Raw genomic sequence first — 12602 nt, 5'->3', positions numbered from 1 at the left:
GAGAATAAGATGTTAATTTGTTTCAGTATTGCTTTGATTTATATTTCATTATAAAGGTACCCTAATAAGTAATCACAGTGGTTAAGAGCACAGCTGCTGACCAAAACGTTGGCAGTTCGAATCCACTAGCCGCTCCTTGGAAACCCTACGGAGCAGTTCTACTCTGTCCTATAAGAAAGTTGCTATGAGTCAGAACCACTTGATGGCAGTGGGGTTCTAAAAAGTAATCTGTGAGGGTGGCTTAATTTTTTAAGTATAACATTTATACCAGAGATTCTATAGCAAGAAGGGGCAGTAAAAGCAACTTCTTACAGATGGTGCATGAAAAAATTGGGAGTGAAGACACCCAAATTTTGGAAAGAAATTTCAAGAAAAAAACCTTTCACTGAGTATCACTGCAACTCTATTCTGTTCAGTCCTAAGGCTGCTTTTTTAAAGGGCTTTTTCTCTCACTCCTGGCCTTTAGTATCAGAGTGCAGAACTCAGTGAAAACAAGCCCAAGGACAGAGGAGCTATAGGGTCACCTACATCACTGTGAATTACATGAAAGCGGTCTTATTTTAGCAATTACAGAAAGTAGAACCATATGAAACAGCTGTTTCAGTAGGTCAAATCTGATCAGTGTTGTTAATTTCATATGGTTAGACCTAATACAGTGAGCTGTCATCAAATCTGTTTTCACTACAGCAGGTCAGGAAGCTACTCACCTAAAGAGGCAGCATCTGAACACTGAATTAGCCTTTAATAATTACAGGTGACAACACAGAAATCAGGAAAATAAAATGTTTCACCTAAAACACAGGCTCTTAAACTGATTCTTGGTCCCCCGACCCAGAGGGTGGGGATTGGGAGAGATGGTGATGGGATATGAGTGTGGGGAGTCCGCATGAGTGGACTTTAGGGGGTTCTATAAGTCACTGATATAAAATGCAAGATTGTATTACTTTTTCTGGGAAAAATGGCCTGTTATTTTTGCTGGTTTGTTGAAGGAGTCTATAACCTAAAAAGGGTTAAGAACCATAGATTTCCTAAATAGAAGCTCAATAAAATCTGCCTTAAAACCTAATTGGCTTAAGTTCATACCCTCCCCCTCAGCTCCACACCTCTTGCCATATTGCCCTCACCTCAATCTATAGGTTTCCCTGCTTCTCTTTTTCCCACTTTGCAATTTATTCAAGAAACTGGATCATGTGTCCTGTAGAGTTTCCTGCATTCTAGTGTTTGCTGATTACATCCCTGTGTCATTTAACACATTCCTTTGTGCACACTTGATCTAATTGAATCTTTTAGCAAGAATATTTAATAGGTGGTGTGTTCTTCCATCAGAACGTACATAATTCTGGCTGGCTCTTTGGTGATGTTAGCAGCCACTGATGATCATTACTTAGATCTCTAATTTCATTAAGGGTATATAGTACTGTACTTCCATCTTTTCTTCATTTTTAGTTGGAATGCCTCTAAAGTGAGAAACTTTCCCTCATAACAAGTTATCTAGTTATCCTAAGATACAGTTTATATGGAAAGGCAGGTTAATGTTTACTTCTTTTCCTTTATTTACTAATTCTTAGAATGAATTGGTTTTGTTATTAATCGAAGGTAAAGCCAATAAGGTTTCTTGGGTTTCATTATGAACATATATATTTTGAAGTACAATTATTGATGCTGATATCGTTCTAATTTTGCCCTGTGGGAGCCTCTTCCCATTTGCTCGTAAGTCCTTTTGACAGGACTCTAGTAGTCTTTGTTTCCTTGCTTACTGATATGACAGGATGTTCAGGCTCATCCTGTTCATTTCTGTCTCAGTCCCAGAAACAGCTACTTCTTTTATACTGGTTAGCGTGCCTATATCTCTCCACACACACACACCAAAAAACCCCAGCAACCATAAGTTTAAGGACTGGGCTACATCAAACTTCTCAACGCTCATCCCAGTGCCGGGCAGCAGACTGCTACTGAAAAAACATTTATGGAATTGAACTAAAAGATTAGCATCTATCTTAGTTATCTAGTGCTGCTATAACAGAAATACCACAAGTAGGTGGCTTTGTTAGGTGCCGTGGATTCGGTTCCGACTCATAGCAACCTTATGTACAACAGAACAAAACACTGCCCCGACCTGCACCATCCTTAAAATTGTTATGCTTGAGCCCACTGATGCAGCCAGTGTGTCAGTCCATCTCGTTAATAGTCTTCATCTTTTTCACTGACCCTCTCTACCAAGCATAATGTCCTTCTCCACGGACTGGTCCTTCCTGATAACATGTCCAAAGTATGTGATACGAAGTCTTGCCATCATTGCTTCTAATGAGTATTCAGGCTGTACTTCTTCCAAGACAGACTTGTTCCGTTTTTCTGCCAGTGCATAGTATATTCAATATTCTTTGCCAACACCATAATTCAGAGGCTTTAACAAATTTATTTTCATGCAGTTTAGGAGGCCAGAAGTCCAAATTCAGGGCACCTGCTCTAAAGAAAGGCTTTCTCTCTCTGTCAGCTCTGGGGGAAGATTTTCATTCCCTGGTGATCTTTATGTGACTTTGTGCCTATCTTCCCCCATCTCCACTTGTTTGCTTAATCTCTTTTGTATCTCAAAAGAGACTGACTTAAGACACACCCTGCACAAATATTGTATCATTAACATAAAGAAAACCCATTCCCAAAGGGGACTGTAACCACTATAAGGGTTAAGGTTTACAACACTATTTGGGGGACACAATCCATAACCGCATCTCACTATTCTTGTTGAGTCAAACAAGGAAACATTAAGCACTCACCTCTCTAGGTGGTTCAAGGGTATGGCTAGCCACTAGTCTCTCCCTGCTAATTATGCTTATATGCTGTGGGAAGACCTACTCTAGCTAGTGTACTCTCCCTAGAACTCTTTTTTAAAAAAAGGGATAACTGGTTCCAGTACAGCTAGATGGTGCCTGGCTACCAGCACTGACTGCTCTGACCAGGATCAAAACAGGGTTCTGGACAGAGCTGGAGAAGGATGTAGAACATAATTCTAACTCACAAAAAAAAGACCAGATTTACTGGCCTAAAGGAGACTGGAGAAACCCCGAGAGTGTGGCCCCCAGACACCCTTTTAGCTCAGTGGTGAAGTCACTTCCAAGGTTCACCGTTCAGCCGCGGAGTGGACAGCCCCATAAAACCAAATGGGACTAATGAGGCACAGCAGTCCAGGGACAAAGGACTAGAAGGCAGAAGGGGACAGGAAGGCTGGTGATAGGGAACCCAAAGTTGAGTAAGGATAGGGTTGATGTGTTGTGAGGTTGTTAACCATTGTCCTAGGGCAACATGTGTATTAACTTTAATGAGAAACTATTTTGTTCCGTAAACCTTCATCTAAAGTGAGAATAGCAGCACAACTGAGAGACCGTAGTCGATGTCACTGAACTATGCATGTAGAAATTTTTGAAATGGTGTATCTTTGGCTATGTATATTTTCTCCAAAAAAAACAAAAAAGGTCGAGAAGGGAGAGGGTTGACATGTCGTGGGGTTGTTAACCAATGTCATAAAACAATATGTGTACTATTTCATGAGAAACTATTCTGTAAACCTTCACCTGAAGTACAATTAAAAAAAAAAATTATAGCAAAAAAGGATAACTGGAGAACAAAAGGAAAATAATTTTAGTTCCCTACGGGCTTTATGTTCTTAAAGGAGGAGATCATTATAGGATAAAGCATTTAGAGGCCCATATTTGCTTAATTTAACAAGACAAATTCATGTAAAGACGTTTCATTACCTAAAGAGGAAACTGCTGTCATGTCTTAGCTGAAGCCCTCCCTCCCACTGAAGCGTTACAGTTTACCACTAGGTGTCCACAAGGGGAGTAAATGATACCTTACACTTGACAATTTCAAGTCACTTTCACACACATTATACCTCACAGATAACCGTCTTAAGTCAGTTTACACAAATCTTAAATCCTGTGAGTTTTGTTACCACTACAGCTTAGCTCCTCTTCCATTGGCTTTTACTTACTGTAAGATTATTTTTTTTAAGGGTGGAATCTACAGAACTGCATTCCTCAAATTCATTATGCTTAAGGGCAGAGAGTCTAAAAAGAGATTTTTCTAACTATTATTTATTTCTCTAGGGACAAAAACAGCTTTCTTCAAACAAAATCTTCTGTGGAACTCTTTGAAGGATCAGGGCCGTGGAACACACACACAAAACTATTCAGATACGTAGGCCCAGAGAAAAAATTTACTAATGTAGTTTAAGGAGCCCTGGTGGCATAGTAGTTAAGCACTCGGCTGCTGAAATGTCGGTGGCTTGAACCCACCAGCCTCTCTGCGGGAGAAAGATGTGGCAGTCCGCTTTTGTAAAGATTACAGCCTTGGAAACTCTATGGGGCAGTTCTACCCTGTCCTATAGGGTCACTATAAGTCAAAATCGACTTGATGGCAATGGGTTTGGTTTGGGGTTTAATGAAGTTTCATTTTAAACTCTGAAAGCCACAAATTCTAACAATTATTAACGCACCAGCCACTGAAGCAGGGGAAAGATCCCACAGGCCTATTTTACTGGCTCCTCTTTCCACCAGCAAAACAAATCCCAAGAATTGTACTTTGGATCTGCTCTATCTTTAGTCTCTCAACTTTATTTTCTGCTGGAGAATGAAGTGAATAATTGTCTACCAATCCTCAACAGATGAGTATAGAAAATAGTGGAAGAGGAAAAAAATTAAGGGAAACTAAAGGAATTAACATTCATGGATGACTTCTTACATGCCTGCTAGGCAACCAACAACAGGAATGGTACTGGGCACTTTATGTAAGTTTTTTAATCCAACAGTAGTCCCACAAAGTACCTGTAAAAATGGCACGGTGGTGTCAGACCTCCTCGTCTAACTTCACAAGGGGATGCAGAGAGAATCAAGATCAACATCAGCCCAAAGCTGATTCCTTTGAGGCAGAAGTTAGACTTACCTCTTCTCTCCAAACTTTTTACCAATTCTGACACCAGCCATCCCTGCCACAGCACTCTCTACTTCTCTTCTGGGTTCGATAATTCATTGCAATGGCCACCCAGAACTCACAGACAATACTCATGATTATGGGGTTTATTAGAGAAGTAAAAGGTTACAATTCAGTCTCAGGAACACTCAGGATACAGTTCTTCCATCAAGACAGCCTCTTTTCAGCTGTGCTTGCAGTCACACCTCTCTGGTCCTAGGCCTCTGCCCTGCTCAGGCAAGTGTTACAAAGCTCTTTTAGCCTCTGCCAATAACTGCACAGAGGCACTACACTCTGCCAGTAAGCCTTGGCCCAAAGGCACTCAGCCTTCTCGGTCTGTAGGCCGGGAAGTTCTCTGGGTGGTCTCCTGCCAGTCTCTCCTGCGATTTTTCTGCCGCCGCTTCTCACTGTCTTCAAGGTTACAGCTCACTATCTCCTAGGTCCAGAAGCTTCTCAGCGAAGGGATCCTGGGTCCAAAGGACACACTCCCCACTCCTGGCTGTTCTTCCTTGGTGGTTGTGGGATCCTGTCTTTCCTGCCTCTGGGGTGGCTCATTTCAAGCCCAGCGGGATGGCAAAACTGACCAGTCCCCTTGGTGGGCCACAATTACCCTATTTGCACAGTCCCACCCAATCACTTGGGAGTTATAATGGCAAGAAAGGTCACACAAAACTAATCCATCACACCACACCCAGGTTAAGGAGAAGAGTCAGGGTTAAACCCTTAGGCTGCCTAGCTCCAGGTCTTTCCTCTAACAACCCTGACTTCCAGAAGAGTGAGCCCTTAACAAAGCTTTCCACAACTAACCCTTCCCACCCTCCTACCTCACCTTGGCTACTCTTGAACTCACCTCCACATTAGCAACCATTATCTCATTTTACAGCTAACAGCACTATGTTCTCAAGCTGTTATCGGTATTTTCTACATCAAAACTTACAACAATCCATCCCTTTCCTTTCTCCCCTACTCCACCCATATGCTAGGAATATCTCCTGTACCCCAACATATAACTTTATTACCTAATGTTAGAGCTGGGGAAGAAGTTCTGATATCATCAAGCACCATTCCTTCATTTTTTAAAGAAAAAATGAGTGCCCTAGAAGGTTACATATTCTATCTTCACCATAGAGCAGTTTGAAAAATCTGTATCATCCTTATATCACAGGAGGTTCCTCCCAAACACTGAGTGGTCATGGTCCCACTTTGAAGCCTCCTCTGTGCTGAAGGGAATAGTATTCCTGCTCCATTCCTCTCAAATCACTTCTGTTGGAAATCCATCCCAGATGTGTTTACCTCTAACACATTGATCACCAATTCTGAATGCGGAGATGGTAACTGCAGCAACTAAGCAGGTGAATGTTGGGGGCTACAGTTAAACTGTCTGGATCTGAAATAGTCTAAAAACATGTTGCATATCTTGGTAATCACCAAGTTTCAAGGATTCAAACGTTGACAACAATCCCACCTAGGATGTCACCATGCTTATTTCAGCGTGAATCACTGAACAGCAAGCCTGTCAGCTGGTCTAGAAAGCCTGTAAAGCCATCAAGCACAGACCTCAAGCAATACAATAAACACAAACATATAAATGAGCAGGAAAGGTAGATCAAGGCAACCCATTGTAGAAAATAGGAAATGGGCAAGAGGAATGAAGTAGAGAAAAGCTTGGGACACAGTAAATTAGTCAGTCAATAAAAAACAAAAACACCACTGCCGGCAAGTTGATTCCAAATCTTAGCAACCCTACAGGACAGAGAAGTGCCCGATAGGGTTTCCAAGGCTGTAAATCCTTACGGAGGAGACGGCCACATCTTTCTCCAATGGAGCAGCTGGTGGGTTCGAACCGCTGACCTTTCAGTTAGCGGCCGAGCACTTAACCACTGTGCCACCAGAGATAGAGTCAGCCAGTAAGCAGTGTTTATGATTATTTAAGATTCATTACTAAGTACCATGAATAGCACACAGAAATAAAATATTATGTAATGAGTGAGCATATGATGAAAAATTAAAATGAAACCTAAAGAAGATATTCCATATTGAGAAAATTCATTTCCTGAGGGAGAGAAGAGTTGCCCTATAGGAAATCTTGGTCCCCACCCTATGGAAATATAACTAATGAGGCGTCTGCATGATATAATGCACAAGACACTGAACATGGAATCTAGAAGCCATAAATTAGCTGTGTGACTGAGCAAATCCCTTTCATCTTCCTTTGACTCAATTTCCCCAACTATGATATGAGGATGATACCCTCACCGCATCTCCAAGATGCAGACAAAGTTGAGATCACATGTAAAAAGGATTCAAAGTCCACACGAATCCATTTGCCTGACTGGCATCAACATTTGCAGGTCTCATAAACAATCTCAAAACGCTCAAGATGAAATTCTCAATCAGCTCCTAACACCTGCTCCTTATCTTTGCCATCTCAGTAAATCTTTTAATACTCTGGGAGTCATTCAATACTCTGGGAGTCATTCTTCCTCATCCTCCACAATCTATCATCCAGTCTTATCCATTCTAGCTCCTATAAACATTATTATCCATTCACTTCTAGTTTAAACTACTATCATCTCTCACCTGCATTACAGCAGCAATTAAAATGATCGCTAGGCTTCCACTCTTTCTCCAACCCAAGTAGAAATATCTCCTTAAAAACGTAGCCATAAATCTTCATGTCACCTCCCTAGCTCTGAACTCTTTAAGCTGCCTATTCTTAAAAGAGGCTGAACTCCTAAACCTGCCTTACAACCTGGCCCTACACGATCTGTCCCCTGCCTCCTTCTCACACCACTCTCCCCATTCAACTTTACTCCAGCACATTGGATTTTTTGTAGTTCCTCAAATATGTTCGCATAACGTGTTCGAAGATGGCCACATTCTTCACCTGACAAACTCCTACTTATTCCTTAGGTCTCATTCCAATGTTGAGACCCGTCATACACACTCAGAGCACTCTGCAGTACTTACCACAATTATATATTTGTGCAATTATTTTATTATACAAAAGTATAAAATCACAAAGAGTTATAAACTCAACTACCGGGTAGATTGTAAACTTCATGAGGGTAGGCACTATTATCAGTTTGGTTCTGTCCTGTATCCCCAGGAAAACAAGATCTATCACACCGTCTGCGCTCAAATATTTGAAAGAATCCGACTGAAGTAGGTGAAGAGAGCCATAAAATAAAAAAACCTAACTAAAAAAGATAAACTTCTAATTTAAACAGCTGCCCATCTTACTTCAACACTCTATCTCCACTCTAAATAGCTCAGACCATTCATGGGGTCGGATACCTCAGGTCTCCGACCTCAGGCAGCCCCTGCCTTCTTCCACCTCAAAATCCCAGCAACGAGGTATTTGCGTCTTCAGCCCAGGGGGGCAAAGAGTCTCACGCAGTCGTGACGTAAGCAAGGGCCTGAGTACTTCGTCTCCGATGAAGCCGCTCAACGCGATACGCTTCTTTGAGGCTTCTCAGGCGTCATTCAAATAGCGTGTCAGGGTCAGACTGCCCAGCCGCACGTCGCACAGGCTCAGACGTCCACTCTGTCACTTAGGAGAGATGGAACAGACGAACACCTTTGCACCTCGCCCTTTAAGAACCACCCCCGTTCCAGCCTGGCGGAGGGCTAAGTATATCCTCGCGAGAGCCACGGGGTTCCGCCCTCTTCCTTCTCCCGGCTTGCCGGGCCGGAACGGAAAGCGATACCTCCCACCCCCTTGCCTTACCTCACAAGGCCGCGCAACTTCAGCTGTGGCCAATCGACGGGCCCATTGTAGGCCGCGGCTCAGAGAGCCAATGGAGAGTCGCGGCGCGCGCAGAGCTTCCCCTCTCCGCACTCCCCGACCCCCTCCCTTCCGCCCGCCGCCATCCACTCCGCCCCTGGCGGAGGAAGTGATGTCACAGGCCCCATGTGAGCGGATTGCAACACATGCAGCTGCCTGGAGAGAGGGAGCCGGTGTCCTACGTCAGAGCCGCCGCCGCCGCCGCCGCCGCGGAGCCGCCGCCGGGGAGGAGCAGCCGCCCAGGACTGGGCCCTTAGGTAAGCCAGGCGAAGGGAAAAGCCAGCGAGAAACACGGCGGGACGCGCGGGGTGGAGAGAGGAGGGCCGCTTAGGGTGGCGAGGAAGGGGGCCGCTCTGCCCCAGCGGCGGCGCTAACTCTGTGGTCTTGGTGTCTCCGGGCCCTGCCGGGCCGCTCTAGGGAGGAGGAGGCGAGAAGATGGCGGACGACCCCAGTGCTGCCGACAGGAACGTGGAAATATGGAAGATCAAGAAGCTCATCAAGAGCTTGGAGGCGGCCCGCGGGTGAGCGCCGTGTCTGCCCCCCACCCCCCGTGCCCTCCTGGTTCCCGGACCCCTTGGGATGGCCGCCCCCGCGCCGCATGGCCGGATGAGGAGAACCAGGCACTAGCCAACTCCCGCCTTCTGGACCTCAGGGTAGTAGCCCCGGGTATAGGGGCGAGGGTCTGCGCTGTTGTCTCTAGAAGGGGTCCTTCCCTCTTTTGGGGGTAAAGGGCCGCGCGCTCTCGGGGCTCAGACTATTCGACCCCTTCGTGAGGGTCGAATAGCCTCGCTACTTTTCTTCCCTTCTAAGCTCCTGAATCTATTATCTCACTTTTCGAGCCCCAGGTGCTGCCAGCCCACTCGGGCGCTGTTGGGAAGGGCCCGGCCTTCCTTTCCGTACTCCCTTCGCTTATTTCCTCTCTTCCCTTTCCTTCACGTTCCTTAGCCAGACTTCATTAAAATGGCCTCCCCCTCCCGGTCCTCTGAGGTCCGAGTGGATGAAGTGTGGATGGGGCGGGAAAGAGAGGTGGCAGGGACAACCTGTCTCCGACTCCCCTGATTTTTCTGGGTCTTCCGTCTCCTCAAGATGACTTCCCCAAGTCCTCTAATTACGTTGGAGCTTCCTGGTGTTAGCTGTTCCAAGACCCACCTATAAACTGGAAATACCAACGCGTGAGTGATGGGGGGGAGGGGAGGTTTTGTTTGACGTATCTAGATCTTTATGTTCAGAAGAAATCTGGATTATGGGGCTTTCTGATATGAACCTTAACAACAAGGTCCCTCTTGGCTTTCTCTGGAATATCTGAGCATACCACTGTAGAGGTGCGTGGTGTACTAATACTTGTTGAAATTAAGTGAGTTTTGAGTCTCTTGTAAAATAAACTGTAGGTGTGTCTATTGTGGGAATAACAGACTAGATTAAAACTGGCCACGTACTTATTTTTCCTAATGTTCATTTGAGAAAGGTGTGCCAGAAATATTCCTGTTTTGTCACTGTTTTGTTCTTTTCCCAGTTATAGAAATTTTTTACTAAAAGGAAATACCCCCCCCCCCAAAAAAAAAACTTCTTGGAACATTACATATTCTAAGCATTCTTAGAATAGCAGAGTGGCTTGCCCCCAGGCCATGTGAGAAGTGGATTTCAGCACAAGAATTAGACATTCTAGTTTCCAACCCAGGTTTGTCATTGACCACTAGATTTGCAATGGTAAGAGGACCACCTCTCAAGCTCTTTATTGTTACTACCATAATGAATTGAGGTGTGCTTGAGTCCACTGAAGGCCTAGGGTTAGCAGACTGGTTTTGCCATGGTGTTTTTTTCGTTAATAAATTAGTGACAGAGTTGGGGTGAGTCTTCTGAAAGTTGGTTCTGTTCAATGACATGGGCTTTGGCTCACTCTTTCACTGGTGTGCTATAGAAACTAGTGATTATAATGTGAATTGAAGGTAGCAACTTGTTTTTTTATTTCTTAGATTTGTTTTTCTTTTAATTTAATAGAATAATCAGGCCTACTTAATTTTATCTTACAGAAACTTGAGCAGAGATGATTGTGTGCCATATTGTAAAGTGAATAATTATCCCCCAGATGTACAGGAGGGCTAATATAGGTCATGACCCATTATGATGCACTACCAGGAATTAGCCAGATTCTTTAGTTTCACTAGAATTTTCCATTGTGTTACTTGAAGCCTTCAATTGAGCAGTGGCTTTTATAGATTTTGTTGTTGTTGCAGTGTTGTTTAAAGTTGGTGGATGTGACCTATAGATTTGTTCTCTTACTACTTTTATTTGGAGGCAGTTTAGATGACAGTTTGTTTGTGTATACAGGTTCTTACATTGGAATTTGCACACGTTATGTTCTCTGAAGCAGTCTAAAATGTGGATTCACGACTATAATTTCTGTTATCTGAGTGAAGTAACATTGAAAATAACACTGCTTAACAAGTAACAGCATTCCTTTCTACTGTTTGATGGAGGAAACTGTTTCTTAAATTTGTTTCTAGCCATGTTACCTAGCACTGGAAACTTTTAAACCTCTCTTTTAAAGCCTTTAACGGCTTTACCTCTTTGTTTAGCAAGGTTCAAAGTTTAAAGCATGCTACAAATGAAGTTCTTAGGTACAACTTTCCTTCTGAATGATAGATGTAATTTGAACATCTTGGACAGGATTAAGCTGGGGAGTCTTCTCTAAACAAACAATGTGATTGATAACTTACGTCCTAGTTTGCTTCTTCTCTACCCCCACCCCCACCCTATGCTTTTGAAAATTTAAAATCTTGGCCTTCTTGGTAAAAAAGTCTGAAGTTTATTCTGTTTGGCTCAGAAATTTTCCAGTACATACCAATTTCTTTTGGGGAATAGCAAGATTATATTTTCATGCCTGAGTTATGTTAAAGTCAGACACTTTAAATTTTCTTAGAATTGTTTTGGAAACAAGGTTTTTCCTCCCCAGCAGTGTAGAATTCTGAGTGTGAGAATCAGGGATTGATTAATTGTTTATACTAGCTATCAAGATGTGCTGGAATAAGAGTGATTTTGAAATTGAGATACTAGTCAATATGTGATTGCCTCTTAATATATGACCTAAATGTAATATAGCTTGAAAGGGAACTACCTACAAAAGCAGACTCTTTTAATAAATACATCTGAACAGAATAAAGTAAGCACAATAATTTACTGAACACTTAGTATGTTATAGACACTGTGCTAAGAGATACATTATTTCATCTAATCTTTATAATAAGAATTGCCACCATTTGATATACAGGGGATCTGTGGCTGAGAGGTTAGTAACTTATTGTCCAAAATGGCAAAGAGCTGTAATGTCGCAGAGCCCAGGACCCAAACTAATGTGCCATATTGCACAATGGATATATTTTGTGTTCAAAAAGTACAAGACTAGATTTACTCAGAATGTAGTCTGAGATGTAACAGACTATTTTATCATGTTATCCTGTCTGTGGAAGAGCATTTATAGGGGCCAAAATTGCTAAAATGGGGAACTTGGTAGGATTTCGTTTGGTAGCCAGCATTATACTTAATATTTAGACTTAAAAGATTAATTTGAATACACATTAATTTGCATTCAGGTTGGGTGGAACATGCCTATTTGGTTTCTTATAAGCCTGGTTGAATATTAGTTTCTATGTGCAGTAGTGAAAATAACCAGCCAATTCTTTTTCTGTACATAAGCCCCGCTTAAAATTGGTGATACTTCCCTGTTTATGAGTACTCCTGGTATATTCTCCACAGTTGGCTTAATGAGGACAAACGTGTTCATCAGCCAAAACTGGAACTAGGGCCATGTCAGTGGAACTGTGGTTTCGGGTATCCTGAATAAGGAACT

At 43.0% G+C, this 12602-nt stretch overlaps 1 protein-coding gene across 2 annotated transcripts in view; it reads left to right on the top strand.

Moving 5' to 3' along the window:
• The first annotated feature begins 8893 nt into the window (after positions 1–8893).
• The window catches only part of ETF1 (eukaryotic translation termination factor 1), a 25414-nt gene continuing 21705 nt past the window's right edge, over positions 8894–12602 (top strand). For both annotated transcript variants that reach the window (XM_004381046.2, XM_023735583.1), the window contains exons 1-2: positions 8894–9012; positions 9173–9276. In XM_004381046.2, coding sequence (XP_004381103.1) covers positions 9191–9276 — 86 coding nt within the window. In that variant the 5' untranslated portion in view covers positions 8894–9012; positions 9173–9190. The remainder of the gene's footprint in view (positions 9013–9172; positions 9277–12602) is intronic.

This window comes from Trichechus manatus, unplaced genomic scaffold (assembly GCF_000243295.1).
Source record: "Trichechus manatus latirostris isolate Lorelei unplaced genomic scaffold, TriManLat1.0 scaffold00080, whole genome shotgun sequence".
NCBI classification, from domain to species: Eukaryota; Metazoa; Chordata; class Mammalia; order Sirenia; family Trichechidae; genus Trichechus; species Trichechus manatus.
Note: the sequence above shows the minus strand (reverse complement) of the source record. Positions and strands in the feature narration are given on the sequence as shown.